At 29.4% G+C, this 24941-nt stretch overlaps 3 protein-coding genes across 3 annotated transcripts; all 3 read right to left on the bottom strand.

Annotated features, from left to right (window-relative positions):
• On the bottom strand, positions 1-6219 carry LOC130815297 (putative MO25-like protein At5g47540). The gene is made up of 11 exons (XM_057681713.1): positions 5798-6219; positions 3727-3888; positions 3403-3521; positions 2866-2940; positions 2364-2457; positions 2032-2091; positions 1257-1325; positions 927-1025; positions 664-708; positions 478-580; positions 1-352 (listed from the first exon to the last, which is right to left on the bottom strand). Exons 1-11 carry the CDS (start codon positions 5912-5914, stop codon positions 276-278), a joined length of 1020 nt encoding a protein of 339 aa, XP_057537696.1. The 5' UTR covers positions 5915-6219; the 3' UTR covers positions 1-275.
• Positions 6220-11895: 5676 nt separating this feature from the next.
• On the bottom strand, positions 11896-12481 carry LOC130815296 (cysteine proteinase inhibitor 1). Its single transcript, XM_057681712.1, has one exon. It carries the CDS (start codon positions 12396-12398, stop codon positions 12057-12059), a length of 342 nt encoding a protein of 113 aa, XP_057537695.1. The 5' UTR covers positions 12399-12481; the 3' UTR covers positions 11896-12056.
• Positions 12482-16137: 3656 nt separating this feature from the next.
• Positions 16138-24599, bottom strand: LOC130815294 (tonoplast dicarboxylate transporter). The gene is made up of 6 exons (XM_057681710.1): positions 23888-24599; positions 20917-21397; positions 19890-19933; positions 18529-18624; positions 17380-17890; positions 16138-16705 (listed from the first exon to the last, which is right to left on the bottom strand). Exons 1-6 carry the CDS (start codon positions 24347-24349, stop codon positions 16644-16646), a joined length of 1656 nt encoding a protein of 551 aa, XP_057537693.1. The 5' UTR covers positions 24350-24599; the 3' UTR covers positions 16138-16643.
• Between the last annotated feature and the right edge of the window lie 342 nt (positions 24600-24941).

Raw genomic sequence — 24941 nt, 5'->3', positions numbered from 1 at the left:
TTTTCACTTTGGACTCCTCATGTTAAACTTTATTTACCTTCAACATTATTCTTTAAATACAGGAGATGTTCTCAATATTCGCTCAAAATTACAAGATGCTGAGAACTTGAGGCTGCACAATCAATAGGAAGGACTGCAGAATATAGATCTGTGTGCGTTTCAGATGACAGCAGTGATCTACTGAGTTCACAGGCTGTGATTTGATAAAAGGCTACAACGGAAAAAATAATTGGAGATAATGAACAATGGAAACGATACAAAACATACAAAAAAGCTCATGCCAGTTCTCGGGGTTCAAGAGAAGCGATTTCCTGCATGACTTGGGCTTTGTCTGCATCAAACTGTTCATCCTCTGTAAAATATCAATGCGAAATTGCCAATGCATTAGAAATCAGGACAACGGCTGTATGAAAGACCAGATATTGAACTTTTCGAAAAAAAGCTTACGAAAAAAATAGAGAAGTTTGCATCATATACCTTTATCAGTCTTGAGATCACCAAGTAATCGAAGAAGTTTGCTCTTATTTGCAACAAGGATGTTGGCGATGTCGGCTGGCTTGTTTTGGTTTGCAGCAAATAGCTGATTGGAAAATAGAAATTCATTAAACATAGTAAATCCAATTGAAGTATTTATAATGTAAATGCAAAATTGCATATACAAACCTTGAAAACATGAAATGCTTCTATCTGGATGGTCTTGCTTGACTCCTGCATTGAAAAATACACATATTTGCAAATTGTTCAGATACTTTAAGCTTATACAAGATGCGTCTCCGACAAAGATTTTCCACACAACGATATTGAAAAATCGAATACAATCCTCAACCCTCTAACCAACCTTTTTCTTCCTCACTTGTTGCCTCTCACATAGAAAAAAGATAATTCACCAAATGGAAGATTATAAAAGTATGCATATACTAAATTACCCTTAGAAGATTCATCAGAATCCTTAGATTTTCCCTTGAGCTCACATATTTTGTCATGGTTGCAGCATTGCTACGATCCAATAACATGTCCCCCAAGAGCTGAAAAACACAAGGCAAGATTAGCAAGTACTTTGAGGTAATCAATATACAATCACCTATCATTTTTGGGAAAAAAAAAGGACCTTGTCAATAGATACTTTAGTTGAATTTTGTGAAGAGTTAATAAATGCCAAAGCATTGGGAACACTCAAATTCGCTAATGAAAAAAGTAAGAAAACAATTCTGAAGAATACCACATGACAACATGTCATCTGTAGTGTGGACTAATACCTTTACGGCTTGTCTTCTGGTAATGTAGTTGCTCGATTCCAGGAGTTTTGAGTTGTACTCGGCAAAAAACTGGAACAAATCGTGGACACATACACGCAAACAATTAGAATAAAAAGTATGATTTGAACAATTAGATAAACAACAATCATACAAGCAAAAACCTTCATATTCATCAAGCTCGTTATCACACATGAAAGAAGTCATTTCATTGAGTTCTAACTTTAATCAACGTAATTTAGACAATCCCCTTTAGGCCTTCAATTAGAGTTTAGTCACATTTACATCCAGGCTTAAGCAAAGTTATAAATAATATTTCAGTGCTGGCACCAATAAAACAGTAGTGAAACTCCCTCAACAATCTCACAACTGATAACATCTCGTCCTTCCCTCCCTCCTTTTGATTTCTGAACAAAGGAATATGATTCTTTTATGGCATTTTCTACTTTGTACCAAACACTTTGCACAGCATTACACTGATTAGTAAAGTAGGCACTTGCTAGTTCAATTAGCACCTTAAGAACTACAATATTGGCAACTTCACATTTCAATGTTGGGCAGAAGAAATGTATTTTCAGAATGACTTCTCTAGTATCAGCTATATCCTAAATCTTGCTTCTTAATCCTAGGTTTGCAAGATTCTTATACGAGTAAAATAACTCACATATGATGGTGCAATTTGACATCGAGCAATAGGCAATGGCACATAGCAGCATAAATATTTAAACCTTATTCAACAACCATGACAAAAGGAATGAAAAGTAAAGTCCAAGAATACCCAATCATAGTTCACAGAGAGAAACTCAGCCACCGTAGATTTATGCCTTGTCAAGAGTTCCTGCATCATGGCCACAAATCCCACATTAGCATCAAAATTGTCGGATAGATGACATAGTTTACAGCCCAACTCAAGCATAGTGTTAATTCAGAAAAAATTTCAGGCATGGCATAGTCGAGAAAGGATTTCAGGTTTATATTACAAAGCTATGGCAAGTGTGTAAAGCTTGTAGTTTACATTACAATGCCTAACGAAAATCTTAAAAAGTACTAGCACACTCATTCCCAAATAAGAAGGAAAAAAAAAGATTCCAACAGCGAATGATATCAAACCTTGAAAGTTGCAGCAGCATCAGCAGCAATGTCAAAATTTGGAAGCTGAATAAATTCAAAGAATTTCTTCAAATGCTCTGATTCTAATACATATCTGTGAAGATAAAAGATAAAAATTGAAAGGCATGTATATTCAAGACATACAACACTTTTAAGTAATGAAATGAATAGAGATTGTTAGAAATATTTCACAGAATATCTCAAAAAATGGCAAGCTGACCATAGCAAGTGCAATGTTCATATGGATGGATGGTAAATTAAGCTCCCTAACTCCACGATAAATGATTTCCAGGCACAAATGTAACTTTACATGTTGGCCGTTGCTCAACAAAAAATAATGGCATTGAATCAGAACATTGAAAGAAAAGCTTTCGAATTAGAAAGCACTGTATTTCTCCAAACCGCAATGCCAAGTTGTCAACTCTGAGGCATGAATGCTTCCTATAAAGAGGGGAATGCTAATTTTCATTTACACCGAACTACCATTATTCAAAATACTCACTTAGCCACAACTTGATGACGTATGCACTCCCTCAACATGGAACCATAATGCAGGGCCATGTCTGTGTTTTCATATCTGCACAGGTGCACAAACAATGATCAGACATCATATGTTTGATACAAGATACAAATTGAAACCCTTTGGGATAACATGATAAGAAGTGGAGCTAACAAACAGAACTTATGGAAGTTAAATCATCCTTTGTGAGATGTCACAAGCGTTTATCTTAACTTATCTCGAAAGTTGGGTCCTACATCGACCAGACCACCACCCAAATTTCCTCTATTCTTAACTTACTTTAAAAAATTGAATAAAGTAAAGGTCGCACAAAATATTGGGGCAAAGTGAAAACGACATTCCATACATCACTAAGGAAAAGAATAAATTATAAACATAATCTAGCACACCCAGAAACATTTTTCCATATTATATAGGAATAGGATGTGTTGTATGAACAGTTGAAACATAACCGGAAACAGAATCAAATTATACATTAACAAAAGATTTAGCTCTGATTCTCTCAACCTAATAACATACCCTGCTATAAGAATGTCCATCAGATCTTTGTTTCTTTCCAGGTAATCAGAAGCAATTAGACGAGAATGCACTTGTTGCCTTTGCAAATTAGCAACAATTTGAGTGGCATCCTTACGAGCCTGCAAAAGATTACCTTCACACAATCAGAAATTTTTTTTGGTACAACACTACAATCTCAAAATTAAAGATGCATGTGTCCCAAGAGCAGTTGTCTGATCAAGAGAACCTTTAGCACTGTTAAAACTCAAGATAAAAACTACACATAATGATGACTATCACACAGATCTCCATATTTCTCATCCTAATTGAAGGTAAGTGGCATACCTCTAGGTTCAATTTGGGAAGGCAATTGATCAGCAGGCGCAATGTGTTCTCTTTAAAGAACTCTTGGGTTAACTGCATGCAAGCTTCTGCAACTGGCTCTGCTTCGCTATTTCCATATAAGATACATTTCATGTCTCGAATGAGTTTGCTTAGCTCCGCCATCTGGAAGAGAAATGCATCAAAATTTAATGTTTGTTTGGAACCTAAAATGTTTGGTTTTATAAGACAGATTAAAGGTATCTCCTTCCTAGAGAAGCATATAAAAGCCATGAAATAAAATAGCAGCATCATTCCATTATAAAGGTATCTCCTTCCTAGAGAAGCAGATCCTCCAAGATTTTAACATAATGACATTTATTTATTCCAACAAAAATTCCAATACTTAAACAAACAATAACGTGTTTTGACTTTTAAGCAAAATCCTGATTCATGAAACATGAATTTCGACGTAAAACAAGCCCAAGCATAGAAGCTATTAATATAACAGCTATTGAGCAGTTCACATCATACATTTATCGTATTCATAACAAATCAAACATTAAAAGAGACCCCTCTAAAAGTAACACGGGAGAGAAAATATGGGTGGGTTAAGCCTGCTGCATTCACTTTTGAAATAAACTCCAATACACAACAATGGCTGATTACAAAAACAACCACCACCAACTGCAAGCAGTTTGAAAGCGAATTCAATTCAGCCAAGTGTAATAAAAACATTATGTTGCCTCACATTACCCCTAAATGGCTCCCACCTAGGTGATGAAAAGCGGGTTGAATGTACACAACTACTATAGTGATAAATGTCCAAAGGGCAAATCTTTTATTTCAATAGAAACAAATAGGTAAAGAGTAAAGAAGATGCAAATGTAATAGTGTTTTAAGCTTAGGAGAAGAAGAAACTGAACAACAGAAAGTAATACCTATTTTACATTTGCATCAAGAAACATATCCGCCACTCAATATTATCATATGCGCACAAAAGGGGAAAATATCTTCATCCAAAAATAATTGCACATAACTCATAAGTACTTGCACCTTTCCTTGTTGGTTTGCCTCTATTGGATTCATTACTTTTTTGGCAGCACCATTATTTTTATTATACCCAAACACTCCACCTTTTGGCTTTTAGTCCCAAAAACTTGCACTATTCATTTCGTAAAAAAAATTATATTTGTCTCTACTCTTAAATCCACACAAAGAAAATTACATCAGCAATTCCTAAATATGTGGCTTAAACTGAGACAAACAAAAGAAATATATAGGATAAAATGAACACTTCGAGAGATAATAGATACGCTCCATGAGATATGAATCCTTACATCCGTATAGATTTACTACGAATAATTACCAGGCATAAACCGTAATTCACACCACAATCCCGCAGTTTGAGACACTAATCACAAGCAACCACTCACTCAAAACCAATGCTTTTAAATGAATGTATTCAGCTATCTAGATCAATAATAAGGTTGATATAAGAGCCACTCGTATAACATCCAACTACAAACGTTTAATCACTGTAATACAACGAATCTAGAGCCAAAATCAAAGATCGGATTGAGATCAAATTAACTTTATCCTTGTCCAACTATAGGATAAATTTATTTGAAATCATCAGAATACTATACTTTATGTCTGCTCATCAGAATCATTGGCTGCTCTCTACCACTTTTGCTTCTCGTGTCAATTCAACTAGTCTAAAAAAGTTCGAAGTTCACACTTTCAAACTTTGCTGAACAAGTCAACAGTACACAACAAAATTTTACAAAATATGATGCAAGATACAGTTATACAGCACAAAGCAAAAGATTTAAGATTTATGATAATTCAATCAAACATAAGATCTAAAATGAATGAAAAGCCACAAATAGAATCTATTTATTTACACCAAAAAAAATAGTACAGAATTTATATTACTAAAAACATTGCAAATCAATTATAAAATACTATACAAATGATCTTGAATCAACTAGGTAACCATAATCAAGATTTTGTCAAAAATAAATGAGGATACACATGAATAGAAAAACAATATGATTCATGAAAACGAAAAAATTAGTTTAAAAAAAAAAACCTTTTCTTCGCGCTTGCTCTCACGGATGGTATTCATATCAAATTGGGTAAGGAGATCCCGGGAGAGTCTAACGATTTCCGCTGGAGTTCGAGGTTTGGATTTGAACAGACCTTTCATGATTATTGATTCTTCAGACTCAAACTCTTTGAAGATGAATAGAAATGGGGAACTTTCGCAGGTATCTATGTTCTCTCTCCTAGGGTTCGTGATATGAAAGGAAAATCATTCATCATCGGTGCATTTGTTGATATTAATCTTTTGACGGAGTTGATTTGTTGGCGCTTATCCTGTGTCGTTGGCACATGAAAGGAAAGAAGAGGATATTTGCGGGATTTTGTTATCAACAATTCTGTGGAGGTGGTCAACTACCCCTTAATCTCAAATTCTCAACCTCCTAGGCCAGTTTGTAATTATTACTTTTCCTCCGTTCTCCCTTCTGAGTTAGATTATACTATTTATTCATCATTTTTTATATTTGATTTGTGATTAGTATATAATATATAAGTTAAAATATAGTTAATTGACATTTTATTTTATTTGCCTAAATGTAAAGATTACTATTATCTAATTTTTATTATTTATCATTATATATAATTTGAGATATTAAGGATTAAATTAATGCATTGAATTGCGTGAAAAAACAAAAAAACAAATGGGAATAGGAGGTAGTATTTTTTTTATTTTTGGCTTTTTTAAATCACAAATTAAAAATAGAAAATTAAAAAAATGATTTTTACTCTTACAGCAGCGGAGATAGAGAGTTGGTGATAAAACCAGCTAATACTAGTGTTTGGTGAATTAGTTGGTTAAAATAGCTTATTGATACGAATAAGCTGTTTTGAACAAGCTACTTATAGCAGCGGGTTCAAAATCAGCTGATCAAACTAGTTATTAAAATCAGCTGGTTTAATTAGTCAATGTAAGCAGCTATCAGCTTTTAGCTACCATCTATCAGTCATTTGCCAAACACCCTTCTAATTGTTAATTTTTTAATCATTATGTTCCTAATAAATTGAGTAACTTTTTATTTAAAGAACATATATTACATGACTTTGAAATTAAAAAAAAAATACTACAATAATATCAAACGGACATTGTGTAATTCACTTCTTGTATGAGTTTGTGAGCATTTGTCTTCTTTTACTTAACAACATCCACATCTATTATTTAATGAATTTAATTATAGTAGATATCTTGAAAATTAGATCGATTTGTATGAGATATTCTATGAAATCTGGAAAAAAAAAATTTCAAAAGTTAAATATTGATGATCAATATAAATCACATCCCTAGCATAATTACTTATTATATGTGATTTACTTTACCCAATGGTCTTGAAATTAATATTTTCATGCCTTTTTTTGCACGAAACCTTCATGAACAATGATAAGATTCTTTTCTTGTACACTCTACAACATACATTGTTGCATCAATAATTCAATATCAACAACTCAAAATATATCATTTTTAAAATTTGATTCATCTTTATATTATATCTTTTAAAAGTTTAAACTAATGAGCACCCGTTGAGTTAGAAGTGTGTATGCAGTACTGATCCTCCTTATACTTGCGCAAAATATTCCACTAGAGTTTGAGGGGTAACTGAGATTTGAACCTATTATCTTTTGTCACGTTGACTTCTGATACTATGTCAAAGAATCAATTCAACCAAAAGTTAAATTGATGGTTAAAGCCTCGACATATATTATAAAGTTTTAAGTCTCCCATCTTCATCATAATTAATATCAATACACTACATACAAATCATCATACCCAACGAAGTAAATTTAAGACATCAAATAATTCAACCTAACCATAACTTCATAGACGCTTCAAGTTCATGCATGTGGAGAAGTGATGGAGAATAGAATTCAATATAACACTCATTATAATTATGTTATTTGGAATTTGCTCGTTTAAGTCTTTATATGGCCCATAAAGCTCTCAAAGAAGTGTCATCATCAAGAACAATAACCATGTATGGCCCTAAAATCGGAAAATACATTTGCAAATTGCTCCTTAAGACTATATATCTTCGATCACAACTCATAATATCGTGTATTTTATTTTAATCTCAAAAAATCAAACTCAAAATTACAAAGACAAATTTCTTAATTCATACGATAACTCACTAGTCACTATTCTAATAACATAAAGTTAGGACAATATTTGAATTTCAAAAAAATCAAACTCAAAGTGACCTAACTTTTATATATGTTTTGTAAAACTAATTATTTAGTATTAGACCGTCTCACTATGAGACGGGTCTATATAGTTAGTCTATTTTTTAATGGATTACTTAAAGATCGTAATTGATCGTTTTAAAGTTATAAGTAATCATTCTAAGCCTATAAAATATAATTATTTTAAAAGCTTAAGTGATTACTTTAGCGTTATAAGTGATCACTATAAGACAAAAAGTGTATACTGGGTCAACCTAATAAATATAGTTTCATCGTGAGGCCGTCTCATTTAAGAATTAGTAAACTATTTATTATACAAAATTTGCTCAATTACAAATTATTTATGTTTGCTTTTCTTTTAATTCCGTTATAAGAAACACTTACATATTTATTATTTTACTTTGCAATTTCATGTTATCATTTGCATATAATGTAGCAACATTAGTGAGCCTATTAAATCTTGGTGTTCTTATTTATTTTTTCACTTTTGAATATTTGTTTAGTGCACATTGTAAAGCCACAATATTTATTTAGTTTATTGCTACACCGTAAAGCTACAATATTGAACAAGCGACATAGTGAAAATTTGAGTCATGCAAGCATTGTTTTGGAAAAAAAAAATGTGAATTGCAAAAATGTTAGAAAACATAAAATCAGAAAAAGGGAGGAAAAAATGCAGTTGAGGAAAATATATAAACTTAATACAAGCTCTTAAATGACACGGTTCTATGGTAAGACTATTTTTATTGGACCGAGTTATGTATATTTAGTTGTATCAAAGTAATCACTTACAATTTTAAAGTAATCAAATTAGAAAAATAAATTAATTATATGGTCTGTTTCATAATGAGACAGTCTCATACAAGATGAGTTGTACTTAATATACTTTACATTTTATCTTTTAATCTCATTTTTAAATTTTAATTATATTTTTTCTATACAAATAGTTTTTTTTCTTAATTTCATTCTTAATTTCAAAGTACAATTTTTTTGTTAATAAAAATTACTAATATAGTGCATACAATTATAAAAATACATGATAACCAAAGAATTGAAGTTTGTTTTGACTATGGACCATAATATAAAAATAAGGTTACATCACGTAGTCAACTGTGTTGTAAAAAAACAAACAAATCGAAGTCTATGTTGTAAATGTGTAAAAAAATTACATTTTGATTCATATCAAGGAATCAATTCATTATAATTTAACCAATATTTAAGCATTATAATAATTGCATCACTCTCTTAATTCTATTAATGCAATAGCCAAAGTAACCATATTTTGATATCACTCTCAAGTCTCATGAGTCTTTACTCTTTTGTCTTTAGCCATGACCTACTATGCAGTCTATGCTACGAGGGTTGGAAATTTGTAATCTATAAATGAGTAATGACAAATAAGCTAGCATTTAGACGGGTTGGCCATAAGATTTCAGGAACTCGAGGCGAAAAATAATTTATGGGCACTAATTCTCCGCTTTTTGGTTGATAATCATACATTTTTTAATTTAATAATTTGTAAATAAGGTAATAATTATCATCATTAACACTTTGACTTGGTTAGATGCACAATTAATCACAAGCTCGATGTATATAAAGGCAAAAATTATCTACTTTTTTGTGGGCCCTAAGTAAAGGCCTTTTTTTACCTTATCCGGACCGACTCTGCATTTAGATGAATTTTAACCATTAAAATGATCCTACGTTCCCAATAATTCAGCAATTTGCCTACAAGAACACACACAGCACGCCGTTAAAGTCTTTGATTATGACGAATATAGCATAACGATGGGTGCACACTTAAAACATTTCCCTACCGTGGTCGTTACTTCTTGAGTCTTCTTTAATTATCACGACTTTTCGACTCTTCATTTTTCAGCAAATTCCCATCCCATGTCCCCACCCCTCTCACGAGTCTCACTCTCACCCATAATATAGTATTATTAATAAATTAATTAATTTCAATCAATAAGTGGGTCTTTATTTTCAAATTTTGCTTTATTTTTTATTTCAATCTGTTTAATAAAATTCATTGTAATTTTATTTTTAATCATAAATCATATTAGATTTTCTTAATTCGCATTCACATATTTAAATTATTTTTTAATCTTATCTTTATATAAATCACACTTATCCACTTTTAATAATTTTTTTAATTCACTCCAATTTTGTTTCCGTAGCAAATGTAATAAGCATAATAGAGGGGCACATAAAGTACATTTTAAGCTAGTGGTTTCACACACATCTAAAACTATATGTACCCACTGAAATTCATATGTCCATGGTGCAACGCGTACCAAATTTAAGCGTCCCACTTGTATAGAAAGGGTTACTATATGCTACTCTATGTCTCTATCCAAACTAAATAAATTTTAAATTACATTAAATAGCTTATTTAAAAGTTTATAATATTTATTTTATTGGTTTAAAAAGTCAGTTTTACCATGAGACGATGGTGATTAGATTTATTAGACAAATAAACCAAAGTACTAGTGGTATATAAAAGGTAATATAAACATAGATGAAACATAAAATATGAAATAATAAATAAATTAGGACGAAAAAATATATAGCTCAATTTTTTTTATAATTGCTATCTTTGCGAATATAATAGCTATTTATCAGACAATATCACTCCTTTACATTTAATTTTTTGTATAAAAAATATAGTACCACTCAAAAGAACATACTCTAAAAACGTTTCTATAATATTTAAGTGTTGTATTTTATGATGATACACAACTAAAAATAAGTATTATTCTATATTTTATTTTTTTTTATGCACTGCAATGATCATTCGATAACTTTTCCAAAATATATTTAACATTTTATATTAAATTGACATTATTCAATGCAAAATTTTTTGTTTTAATTTTTTTTTTTTGTATATAACCCTAAAATCTAAAAATATCATGTTTCGCTTTAAAAATAATCCAACAACCATGTAGTAATGCATGCAACTCCAAAATAAGGAAAAATATTAAAACTAAAATTAACTTTTTTGCTCTATTCATTGAACATAAACTAAATTATTTTTATTTATTTTTATATAAATTTTCTATAACTGGTGCAAATAAACTCAAATTCATTCGAGAATTTAACATAAGAAAATATACAAGATTGTTTAAAAATATTCATCAAATAAGTTTATGTTTACTTATTTGTTAAATTCAACAATGAGAAAATTAATGGTATTTTGCTTATTTATTGCTAATTTATAATTAGTATTTACTATACACCTTCTGTTTTCGTATGTTCTTCTCAAATAGAAATTTTATTGTTTTCATATCAAACTTTAACTACGATTTACATACAAAATACCAACCACCTCCCTTTTCTTTTCTCTCTGTTCTCTAAAAAAACCCTAATTCTCATAGTTAATTTGAGCTTATCATCAACCTTTTAGTTAATAATAAGCCTCTAAATTTATCAGTTTTAAGCTTATTAAATATGATTAGAATAAATATTTATTCTCTCCCTATAGGAGGGAGGAGAGTTGTTTTATCCATTCATTGGATTGATTCTACCCATATATTAAATTTTGATATCTTTTCTTGAGATTTTAGAGTTATGATGTTTGGTTTATAATCGATTTGTTGGTATATACAACAAATCGAAAGACCCCTCGTAAAAGGCTGTGTTAAACAGCAATGTAGAAAAGTATATTCAGAATTATCAGATCTCATATAAGACGATCTTTTATCTCTAATATAAATGTCGTATAACTCATTATTCATGAATCATGAATTATTCAAAAAAAAAATACATTTTCTCTTTCAATCTATAAAAAAAATAACATATTTACGTGAAATCTTGTAAAATTTATTTATTATTTACTTTTTAAAATTTATTTTTTTAAAGATTCATAACTATTATTTTTAAAGAATATTTACAGAGGGAGTAATGAGTACTATATAAAACAAATTTCACGATATCATCACATTGGATTTCGTATTAACATTACAACCGACAAAGAACGAAAAATACACTCTTATTTCATATCACATTGAAGCAATCATAAAATCTCACTCATAACATTTTTTTCAAGTACAAATCAACAATTAAACATAGAAATTTTAAATAGGAGTGAAAGATGTGAGACTCCTGTAATGTTGCCATGGTTTATCATAAACAACAGCCTCATACTGGTGAGAATCGTTGGCGGCGATTGTAAGACGATAATTAGTTCCGGCGACAACCTGAGACTCACCTTTAATGATTTTGACCAATTCGAGATGGTCTTTTCCTTCTTTGTTATGTTCTGTTACGGCGAATTTGGCCACATCTTGAACGTACGGATCGTTGAGATCTTTGATGGACTTGTATCCTCCGACAAGGGCGTCGCGTTTACGGCCGGCAGAAACGGCGGATATCGCGACGAGGAGGGAGAAGGCGAGAAGGATGCGGCGGGGGGTCATTTTTGTCTAGATTTGAGGAGAATGGAGGTTGAAAAGGAGAAAGGCCGGTGAAATTGTGAAAGGGAGTTTAATGTGGGAAAAGTGGGTGGTTGTGGGGATTTATTTATAGCAAGACGCAACGCGGTAAAACGACACTTGGCAATTCATTTTCATTAATGAATAAATACAAATTTTTACTTGAGATTGTCTTTAAAAAAACATGTCAAGTTTACTCAATTTAATTTTTAAATTTAAAAAAAAATTAACTAAATTTTTTTAACAATGCTTTCTAACTTTCATTTTTAGTTTTCCTTTTTCTTTTTCCATCTCTCAAACTCTATTTGTAGTTTTCAATCTCCATCTTTTTTTCTTAAACTATTGTTTATTCTCTATTTATCTTCTTCAACATTTTCAAAACTATCAAATTATGTATTTATACGTCATTATTTTCGTTTTTAAAGCTTTCATTTTCATTTTTTTTGGGTTGATTGTGTTATAACTCCAAATATATAATGTTATAACATCAAATATATTATGTTATAACCACAATTGCCTTTAATAATTTGCCTCAAATAGTAGATATTGTTGTCTTCTTCAACATCACTATTTACACTATTGATGAAGCTTAATTAAAAAAAAATCAGAAAATTGTAAATCTAACTAATATATAACACAATCAACCCAAAAAAATAAAAATGAAAGCTTTAAAAACGAAATGGATAAAAATGAAGTATAAATACATAACTTTGATGGTTTTGCAAATACTGAAGAAGATAAACAGAAAATAAACAACAATGGAGTTTGAGAAAGGAAGATGGAGCTTAAAAACCACAAATCGAGTTTAAGAGAAAAAGATAAGTAGTTTTGTTAAGAAATAGAAAAAGGAAAACTGAAAATAGAAGTTAAAAAGTATTATTTAAAAAGTTTATTTTTTTTTTAATTTAAAAATTAGGCTGACCCAAACTTGAGACGCCTTTTATAAAGACGGTCTCAAGTAAGAATTTCAATCTTATATAGAAGATTTGATAAGGTGTGGTTTTAGGATTTTAATTTTTTTTTACTTTATTGCTATTTATTTTACCTTTTTTGATAAACTGATAATTACAAATTACAATGAATAATTAGGAATTTCTATAATTTAGCCATTAAATTTTAAATATTGACTCTATTTGGCAATGTAATTATCAATAAATCAAGCAAAATATTCATAATTAGGTGATATTAGATATTATACTCCTATTTTTATTATAAAATATAAAACAATTAACAAGATAACCAAATCAAAATAGATATTGAATAGAAATAGTATCTCTAGAACTCTCAATTTTTAGTTCATATTAGTAATTTAAGGAAATGACTCTAATCAAATTTGATATTAACAAATAAATCTTTATGGTAAACTTACCTTCTACAGCTAATCATATACTTCGTCCGTTCATATGAAATTGCAGTATATGATTCATTTATGTGAGAGCTTCTGAAATCAAATAATATTATTTCAATGGGAGAGGGGGAGTAATCAATTAATATCGATATTACCAAAATTGATATTGAAAATGAGATTTTTCAATGATAATTGAAAAGTAAAATATTTTTTGGTGCCGAAAAGTAAAATATTTAAACTTCAATTTTCTATAAAAAGTAATTTTAACCTAACAATAATACTTCTAAAGTTCAAAACTAGGTTTTTATAAAGGCTAAAAATTAGAACCTCCAATTTAAAGCTTCTCAGTTTTTTTTTTTTTGCTTAGGGGAGCTAATTTTACACTTAATCATATTTTTTTTAATAATTATACCTTTCACATTTGCAGAAATTCAAACATTGCCTATCTAGATTCACATTGTCGTATTTACTTAAAAAAAATGTATTTATTAACACTTATTTACCCACACTTAATTAAAAGTATGTATAATATAAAATTTAGCCACGCTTTTTATGTGTGGTAAAATAATCTTACTTATACTTAAAAAAAGCCAAATTTAAACGCAAAAAACTCAAATATGTGTTAAAAATTACCCACACTTATAATTGTGAATGTAAGCCTAATCAACCACACATATCTGTGTGGGTATTTTCTAACTCAATATAATTATTCAAATTACTTTAATAACAATTTAAAAACGCAACCGTTTCATGTGTCTATGATAAGTGATAGCCCATTTTTAAATTATTGAGCGAGTATGTTTGGGTAATACATAAGATTAATCTGACTTCAAACTAAACTGAAATAAGAAGGTTTTATTGTGACTTTTGATCGAATTAATTAAAGGTCTCGATTCGACTTGATCCGTTTATTAAATGAGTTGGTCTAAGGTCAAAATTTTAAACCCTGAAACAAACATATATAATACATTTAATTAAACACAAATTCTCGTGACAGACAGTCTTTTCGAAAGACCACTCTAAATTGGTGAGGTCATATTACCTTTTAGTTTATTAAGCTTTAAAGAGTTGGGCCTGAGAGACGTCTCTCAAAAAAGACGGTCTCTCAGGAAACTGTTTGTTAATTAAATGAGTTAATTTCAAGTTAAATCAATAAGTATAACCCGAGTACTTAATTCATTTAAGATTTTCTTATTTTTCATAGTAAATACAAATCTTAAATGAAAAAACTAAGGCCTAAAAGATAACAGTCGGTCTCCTGAGAAATCGTCTCTCTGAGAAATGTCCCTCAGGCCGGCCCATTAAAGATTATGCCTACTTATTGAATTACTGTATCTTTAATGCCTACTTACATCATCCTTAATACCTACTTACATCATCCTTAATGCCTACTGACATCATTTTTAGTGCTTACCTAACATATGCTTAATCCATACTTACAATATCCTTAATGTTCACCGAGTAACTTACTTTATATTTTTCTTTATAGGCCGGCCCAATTAGAGAAAGTCTCTTAACGAGAACGTCTCTCACAAGAATTTGTGAAAAAATAATACATAATCAATTTAAAAATTCTAAAATTAAAACAAAAACTCTAAATGTGTTAAGTGGATTGAAACTTAGTTGACCTAATCATATTAGGTCAAGGTTGTGACTTGTGATATTCAATACAATTACCTAAACCAATAAGGTTAAAAACAAGGGGGTTCATATCTGTTTATACATGATCCGAACTTAAATCCAACCAAATTTATTTGATAGACATAAGTCACATAACACATAATCAGGATAGACAAAGGAAGTGAATAGAAGTAGTGAAAAAGAAAATTAGACAAGCATAATGAGTTTTCTTTTTGGGGTCGAGGCACATATAGCCTTACACAAAAACTTGGACGAGATGGTCTCATTATGAAATCGTTAATTTGGGCGGGCTCAATTCTTACGTGTAACAACATTTCAATTTTTTGGATATTTATCAGTTTTGACCTTAAAGACATTAATTTTTGAAAATTGACACCTTTAAGGTTAAAATTGAGACCTTTAAAATCAAAATTGAAAAATGCCTAAAAAATAAAAAAAATGCGCAGGTTGTTACACACGCGAATTGGACCGGTCCAAATTAATGGTCTCATCATGTGGCCGTCTCATCCAAGACTAGTTGATAACCTTATGGGTGAATTATATGGCACTGACTTTATTAATGGCTTTAGTTTTAACCCTTTCAAGTTTCAACCCATTTAATATATTGTCTATATTTACCATTATTATATCCTTCCAATCTTATCATTGTTGCAAGTTGTATGGGTGTCTTTTCTCTAACTCTCTTTCCGACATTTGGGGTGTCAAACCCCGAAAAAAAAAAAAAGACAACACGAATTATAAGTCCAAACTCCAATATAAAAATGTACTACATATACACAGTTACCATAAAAATATACAAAAAAAATTAGAAAAAATTATCGGGAATAATTCAATTTATTGACGAACCGCTGTGAATAATCCGTACTATCGATTATTTATGAATAATCCCACCTTTCCACTATTTTTGGTCGTAGCACCTCTTAGGAATCAGTAATCGGCTAATGCAGGTTACCATATGGCATTTATTTCTTGTATCCCCTTTATTTCATCTATCCCCTTAGAAATCTATTTTCAATCCATCCTCTTCAAATTCCTCTCCTTCCATCTTCAAATTCCAAACTCGCCCATGGTTATTTGCCTTCCCTTCCTTTTGTTATCCAAATAAAAAAAGTCCTTCAATTCAAGGAATTGGAATGAAGTTAAGGAATCTGTCCTCCATTTTTTTTCTCTTGTTATTATCTTTATTTTGTTTGGTATAAATATATGATACGGATTTACAAATTATAGAGTGCACTTGAAAATCATGAAGTGCGCCAAGCTAATGGGTATTCCATTGGTTTATCCGTTCCAAAAACGTAGGCTCCTATACAAAAGAAAGTATGCAGTTAGAGTCTTAAACTTATTTCCTAGAATTTCAATATAAAAACAGAAAATTAAAAAAATTATCATCTAATTTTTCCTCTAGAATAATGAAACTTTTTCATGATTTTCTTATAATAATCTTATATATTGATTAACTATGAATAATACCAATTTAAGGGATATTTACCTAGAGTAAACTTAAATAACCTGAATACTAGCTATAGTAGGTAATTCACCAAAAAAGCAAATTGAAAATTAATGTAAAAATTAGAGAAAAATTTAAAAAAATACATAAAAATCATAAATCTTTTTTAACATTTTTTAAATATTTTTTTGATATTTTAATTTAATTTATCTTTTTTTAAAAATAAAAAAATTACTAATAGTAAGTCATCTGATTGCCGAGTTTACTCTAAGCAAATACCTCTAAAATTGGGTTTATTCCAGGTTAATCAATAAGTTGGATTATTGTAATAAAATCATAAAAAAGTTGATTATTCTAAATAATTTTTCCTTTATTATATCATTTATATGGCAGACTGAAATAAGACGAAAGTTAAATGAGAAAATAATATCCAATCCAACTGAGAAAAGAATTAATTTTCTTCCATGTACTTGATAAACTAAGAGTATTAAAATAATTAAAATATGAAGAGCTATGTTAAAGTTGCTTACCAAGAGTAGGCATTAGAATAGAAAGAGCTATAGTCCCAAAAATCTTCAAAGGGAAGCCAACTTTGAGCATATCCTTGATTTCAATATGGCCAGTAGAAAACCCAACAATATTAGAAGGAGTCCCAGTAGGAAGCAAATAAGCAAATTGAGCTCCAATTGCCCCAGGAACCATGAGCAATAGAGGATGCAAATGCATGGTTTGGGCTATTTGGATCAGCAACGGGACCAACAATGTTGTGGTCGCGTTGTTCGAGGTAAACTCGGTTATGATTCCACCAATGAGGCACACTGCTGGAGCGATGCCCCAAAATGGTGCAGCCTCGAGAAAGTCCAGCGCTTTTGACATGACATCTGCAAGGCCGCTTGTGCGGACGCCATCAGCGATGGCAAAACCGGCTCCTAGTAAGAGGACTATGTTCCAAGGTAGTTTTTTGCACTTGCTCCAATCCATTAGTTTTTCTCCCTTTCTCCCTTTGTTTGGTATTATGAATAATAAAGTTGCCATCAATACCTAAACATTACAATAACTAAATTTAAGTACTATATATTATCTATTTATAGGGAGTATACATATACATACATATTTTTTCAAATTCTATTATACTGCTATATTTCATTTTTTACGTAATTTAATGCTTAATTTTGATCATTTATATCTTAAACTATGCTTAACTAAAAATTATAAAAAGTTAATACTACCTCTTATTCAGCCTAAATGTCCCATTTGATTTTTGGCACTATTCACTTATCACTCTTAATTTGTATTTTACTCTTAATCTATAAGTTAAAATATAGTCATGTGGGATCTTGTTTGATTCGTCTCAATACAAGGATTATTAATATCAACTTTTTATAATTTTTAATTAAGAATAATTTAAGATATTAAGGGTTAAAATGTTGTCTCGGCAAGTGTGAAAAGTCAAATGGGACATTTATGCTGAATAGGAGGCAGTATTATAAAAGTATGCGATTAGACAATTCAAACAAGATCTCACTTGACTATTATTTTCTTACATATTAACCGCGTGCAATATATAAAATAAGTTTCAAGATGAATGATACTAATAAATTTAATGTAGCGAGTATTTTAGAACAAAGAAAGTATATTAAATACTTGCATAATTGTAGACAATAAGTATGTGTACTCACACTAGCAGTGCCATCACCAGCTCTTCCCTTAAACAGAGCTCCCCATCCAGGAAGGTCATCTGTTAAGTTCCTTGTCATCCATAGAACTATTAGAACCTAAATTCATCCAAGGAGAAGAAAACATATTTAACAAATTTGTGAAAGTTATGTTATATATATATATATATATATATATATATATATATATATATATATATATGTTCATAGTTGGGTTTTGTTCTTCTAGCTTTAAAGCAAGCATAAATTTTTATGCGATGCAGTCTTATCTAGAGACATGCTTTATACTTAGATTAAATAATTCATCTAATATATATTATGAAAATATGAATTCTTTATTTGGCATTCACTGAAAGAAAATCTCTTATAAAAAGTAACTTAAACAATAATTTTTATTTTTTTCGACTAGAAAAATAAATCAAATTTGTGCAAAAACAAATTCAATCAAAATCAAATTTATGACTTCACTTTGTAAGAGAATAATTACAAAGATTAAAAATGGCGCGTCATAAAAATATTTATAATTGAGCATCAAAATATTCTACAACTTTTTTAATTAGACGTGAAATGTATAGATAAATTTTAGTTTGACAAAACTCAAAAGTTGATATAAAAAGATCAAGACCTTATCTATCACAATATATATTACTTTTTTAATCCCTCATAGCAATTAACATTATTTGGGACATTATTTTACAATAAAAGAATAAAATGTAGTTTTTTTTTTTTTTTTTTTTTTTTGAGTTTGTTATATCTCTACAGATAAAGAGAAATCAAATTATTCCTTATGTTACAACAATAATTAAAAAGAAAAATTATCTAAAAATAATCCAACCTTTTTATGATTTTTCCATAATAACTCCACTTATTGTTTAACCATAAATAATCTCAACTTTAAGGGCTATTTGCTTAAAAGTAAACTTAGGTAACCCGTGACTTGCTATAACAAGTTTTATTTTTTTAAAAAAAAAGTTAAAATAAAATATAAAAAAAATATTTAAAATTGTTTAAAAAAATTATGATTTTTTTTATCATTCAAAAATTTTTATGTAAATGTTCAAAAGTTTTTTCTAATTTTACATTAATTTTCGATTTACTTTTTTGGTAAATTACCTATTATAGCAAGTCAATCGGTTACCTAAGTTTACTATAGACATATACCTCTAAAAGTTGGAATTATTCATGGTTAATTAATAAGTGAAATTATTATAGAAAAATCATGAAAATATTTAATTATTCTAGGTAAATTTTAATAATTAAAAAGAAAAGGCGTCAACTAGTAGGCTAAGTGGGGATTGATCTTGAGTGTTATATGAATTTAATTATGTAGCTTAAACAGAGAAAAATTAAGAGTTAAACCTTACCGAAAAGACAAACAACACCATCTTTTCAGCAAAAGACATAGGGCCTGTGTCACCAAGGGATGGAAAAAGAATGCATAATCAATACATAGTTGAACATCTTTTGACAAAATCCAAAGGTCAAATAATCAAATTGGATAAGCTTCGAGGTCAATATCATCATAACACTTCACTTATACACATAATATAAGCATAAAAGAATGCCCACCTTGTACTTTTGGATAAGAAAAGGGGTCATCAAAAATTCAAAATTAGTTTAGTTAAGTCTAAACTTAATATATATATATATATATATATATATATATATATATATATATATATATATATTATAAGTTTGAAATTCAATTCAAACAAACTAATATGATAATAGAGTATATGTAACTATTTTATGATTACAATCAATAATTTAAAATTTTAATTGAGTTCATCTTTTTACAATATATCAGAAGTCAATGTAACAAAATGTTACGAATTCAAACTTTATGTTGCATCCAAATTCAATATCAAAGAATTTTTATATGAGGGGGCGTGATAGCTAGAGTATATAACATATTATTGGGCTTTGATTAATAAGAGCATTACTTGAACACAAATTTTTTTAAGGAGTCGGTCTCGCCGTGAAACGTGCCCCATATTTGGTTTAAATAGCCTAATAATAGAAACTTTTAGCATAATAAACTTTTTGTATTGACTCGTCTCATGGTGAGATAATCTCATACAAGGGGTTACTTGTTAAATAAGTAACCTTATGAAATACTTCCTCCGTTCCATTATACTTGCTACATTTGATTTTTTACGCAATCCAATGTGTTATTTTATTCATTTTATATGTTGACTTATGAACTTCTAGAAATTATAAAAAGTTAATATTATGAAAGCATACGATTAAACGATTCAAACAAGATCCCGCTTGACTATATTTTTACTTACATATTAGCCACAATATACAAAATAAACTTGAACGATAAATAGTGCCCAAAACGAAATGTAGCAAGTATTTCATAACGAAGGAAGTAGGAGCATACATTACCTAACAATTCAAGTTCTCTTTTGAGATGACCCTTGTCCAAATAATTAGCAAGAGCCCTTGATGTCCCTCTTTTGCAATACAAGCAACAAAGAACACCCCAAAAAAAGAAGAATATAATGAGTGCCAATGGGAACCCAAAGAAAAACCATGTATTAAAACTTATTGGATTTGCTGCAGGAAAATAACTCTTCCACATCCCCACCAATATCAGATTGACACCTGTCCCAGTCAACGTTGACATCCCACCAATAGCAGCTGAGTATATAACCCCTAAAACAACTGCCCTACAATACTTGTCTACGGCGTCGTTTTGGGCCGTTCTAGTCGTGGGAAGACGCTGTAGGATGCCTGTGGCCACAGGCATCATCATGACAGCAGCCGCCACGTTGTGCATCCACATGCTGACGAATGCGGTCGTTGCACAAATCCCAAGGAGGAGGAACGGTGGATTTACCGGGTCTCCACAAAATAATAGAGTTATCTGCGATGCTTATCACACATTTTGGACTAATAAGGATAATGCTACGGAAATATCATATTTTCTAACTTATAATTTATAATATATAGAATATTATACTGTATGTGATTGTTAGATAACTAGTATATGTTTCCACGCATTGCACGGATTTCTGTTATAATTTTATGGTTAATAAAGTTTATATTTAAAATGATTATAAATATTTATTTTCAAGTATCAAAAATTATTTTCAATTTTTTTAAATTCACATGGTATGTTAGGCAACTTGGAATTCATTTTCAAATGTAGAATTGGCCTAAATATTATGTTTGGCAAAATCTTGAATTTGGAATTGTGAAATTGAGTCAATTTCATAGAATTCTAATAACAATGTAAAATGAGTCAAGTATCAAAATTTGCAAATTTCAAATATATAGGTGTTATTTACAATTCTTGAATTTGGATGCCAAAATTAAATTCCCTTATTTTCAAATGAAATCTATTTTGTCAAACACTACCTTAACTAATAGAGTAATAAAATAGTATGATAATATAATTGATGATGCATATATGAATATTGAATAAACATAATTAAGCAATACATATGTACATACTTAATATCGAATGCATTAATTATAGTTTTTGTGAATGGGTCCTCAATAGGATACACTGACTATAAAGAGAGCGACATTTAATAATATAGACCTATAATGTAATCTTCGTGATCATATAGTTAAAAATTATGTGTTCTTTCATGAATTTTTTCTATATTAAATGGTCAAATTGAAGTTAGTTTCTTAAAATAATTGTAAATTAATAAGGTTTAGTCAAATTAAAGAAAAAGGTTTACATGAAGACCTCTACCCTGCACAGCAATTTATGAGTTATGACCATCTTGGCTGTCCGGCTGTCCCATATGATATAGCAGAGAATACAAATGTACAATAAGAAAACAAAGAAGAAAGAAATAAAAGTCCTAAACGTAATTGATTAACCAAAATAATTGCTTACCACTATTCAATGTTAGAATAAGTAGTCATATAAAATTTTATTATATGCTCCCTTTTATTTTTTTTATTTTAATTAAATGTCTCAATTAGTTCAACATTGATTTTGAAAATGAGAAGAAGTAAAGAAGAGAAAAAGTAAATAATAATAATAATAATAATAATAATAATAATAATAATAATAATAATAATTAAATAACAGATATGTAAATTGTTAAATCACAAGAGAGCATAAATAAAGAAAAAATATTAATATTAAAGAAATAAAATATTTAATGTTAATATGTTAAATTGCTAACACGAATTCTTAAATGAGAAAGTCTCAAGGTGATTGGTGAGATTACGTTTATTGGGCAAATCAAATATTATAATTATTATACACTTATAACTTTAAAGTAATCACATTTTATACTCAGATTAATTATAACTTTAACTTGATCACTTACAATATTAAAGTAATCAATTAAAAAAATAAATTAATTATATGAGTTCATCTTATAATAAAGCAGTTTCATTTTTAGACTGGCCGATAAATATTATACTTCCATATAGTATGGAGTCGTGATGAATATTTATTTTGGCAAATGATTTAGCTATTTGATAGAGAAGGTGATAAAAGTGTTAGGTGGGAAGTTAAAGATGATACTTATCCTATCTAGTGGTATCAATCTAATGCCTAATAATGAAACCTTTTAAAGTGTGGAACTAACTTAGGTGGCCTAATTTTGTGTTAAAATGCAAGACAACAATATTGTACTTTATTTCGATCGCGTAAAATATTTGTATTTTAATTATTTCTGTTATAATAGACTATAACTTAAAAGTAAAATGTCGAAAATAAATATATTTTCGGTATCATTAATAAAATCTAGTTTATGTATATATGATCTTCAAATTTCGCTCTAAATGACAATAGGATAATAAAACCTTACAGTCACATCAATTGAATCAAGTTCAATTTTATTTAAAATCTAAATTTAATCAAAAAGCTTTTTAAAATGGAAATATTCCATTCAACATCGTCATAGATGTCAAATTTCATCAACAAATATTATACTTGAGCTATTTTAAAATGTTATTTGACCAGAGTCACTGAATGTTTTGCCAACTTAAATAGGATACTTTTTGATAAATAGTTTTTATTAATTTTTAAATTTAAATCTTTTAATTGGTAAACAGTTAAAAATACTCATTTAGTAAATGTAATTTTTAAGTTAGGTAAAAAACTAATTTAAATCCAAAATCATAAATTAAATAGCTTTTTAATTAGTTTTTGACTTTTTAATTTATTATTTTAAATTAGAAGGCAACAACGACTAATAATTAAATTTATTGAATCTCTCCGTAAAAGTTTATAAGCTTATAAGTCCATGCTTTTAACTAGTCAAACTAATTAATAATTTCAACCTAACAATTTTAGCGATCAAACAGTCCCGTAAATAAAAAACTAAAAAAAGTATGTAAAATGACAAGAATTCAACCAACATAATGTAGGAGTAGGACTTACATTCAAGGCAAGTCTCTTATGAATACAATAATGTTCAACGGCAAGAGCAAGAATGAAGCTACCAAGCACAAGAGAGATAACATCATCCATATAAGACTTAGCAACCATATCTGCCGACGATATTCCGAACATCGGAAAAAGGAACAACGGCGACATGGATGTTACCGGCATCGGAACCGCCTGGGTTAGCCACCACGTAAAAATCCACACAAGAACACCCAACATATTCCTACTTGAGTCTAACTCGCCTACCTTAACAAACAAGCATATTACCCCACATAACAAGGGTCCTAAAAGGATGAACAATGTATTAGGTGTGGCAAGGGACAGGATAAGTGAGGTGGAAACCTCTTCATTACCGTTGATATTGATTGGAAGAAGGGGAGTTTTGATATCGTCGGTGGTGATTGGTTCTTGATGTTGATGATCATGCTGATTATGGTGGTCGTTTGTATTAATCATTGTAGGAGAATAGAGAGAAAGAAAAGAAGAATAAAATAGACAAAAGAGATTGAGATTTAATTGGGTTACTTATTATGGTGTTTGGATATTGGATGGTATTGGATAATGTGAAAGAACATGGGTTGATCAAGTAGCTTTGGAGTCTTTTTTGATGTTTTATGACTATTATTCTCCCATTTTATATGAATTGATTGATACGTTTTTAATTGGCTTTTTTCGTTATACCATATTATTTCATCATGAGATAAACCTATATAATTAAATTAATTCTTTATTAATTATTTTAAGGTTATAAATAATCATGTAAAGATTATAAGTATTACTCTCAAAATATAACAAAATTATCTCTTTAAAACAATTAAATGTACGTTGAAGCAACTCAATAGAGAAGATCTTACCGTGTGACCGTCTTATTTGAATATTTGTCTTTTTTATATGCCTCTAGCATATTTATTTAATTGTAAGTTGTAACATTAAAGGTCTATTTTGAATTAGTACCACTGCCACATAATAGTTGTTTTATTCTTTTCTTCTATTTAGTAGTTTAGAAAATTATTCATGTTGGACTTATCCTTTCCTTCCTCTAGAAATG

This window comes from Amaranthus tricolor, chromosome 6, assembly GCF_026212465.1.
Source record: "Amaranthus tricolor cultivar Red isolate AtriRed21 chromosome 6, ASM2621246v1, whole genome shotgun sequence".
Taxonomy (NCBI): Eukaryota; Viridiplantae; Streptophyta; class Magnoliopsida; order Caryophyllales; family Amaranthaceae; genus Amaranthus; species Amaranthus tricolor.
Note: the sequence above shows the minus strand (reverse complement) of the source record. Positions and strands in the feature narration are given on the sequence as shown.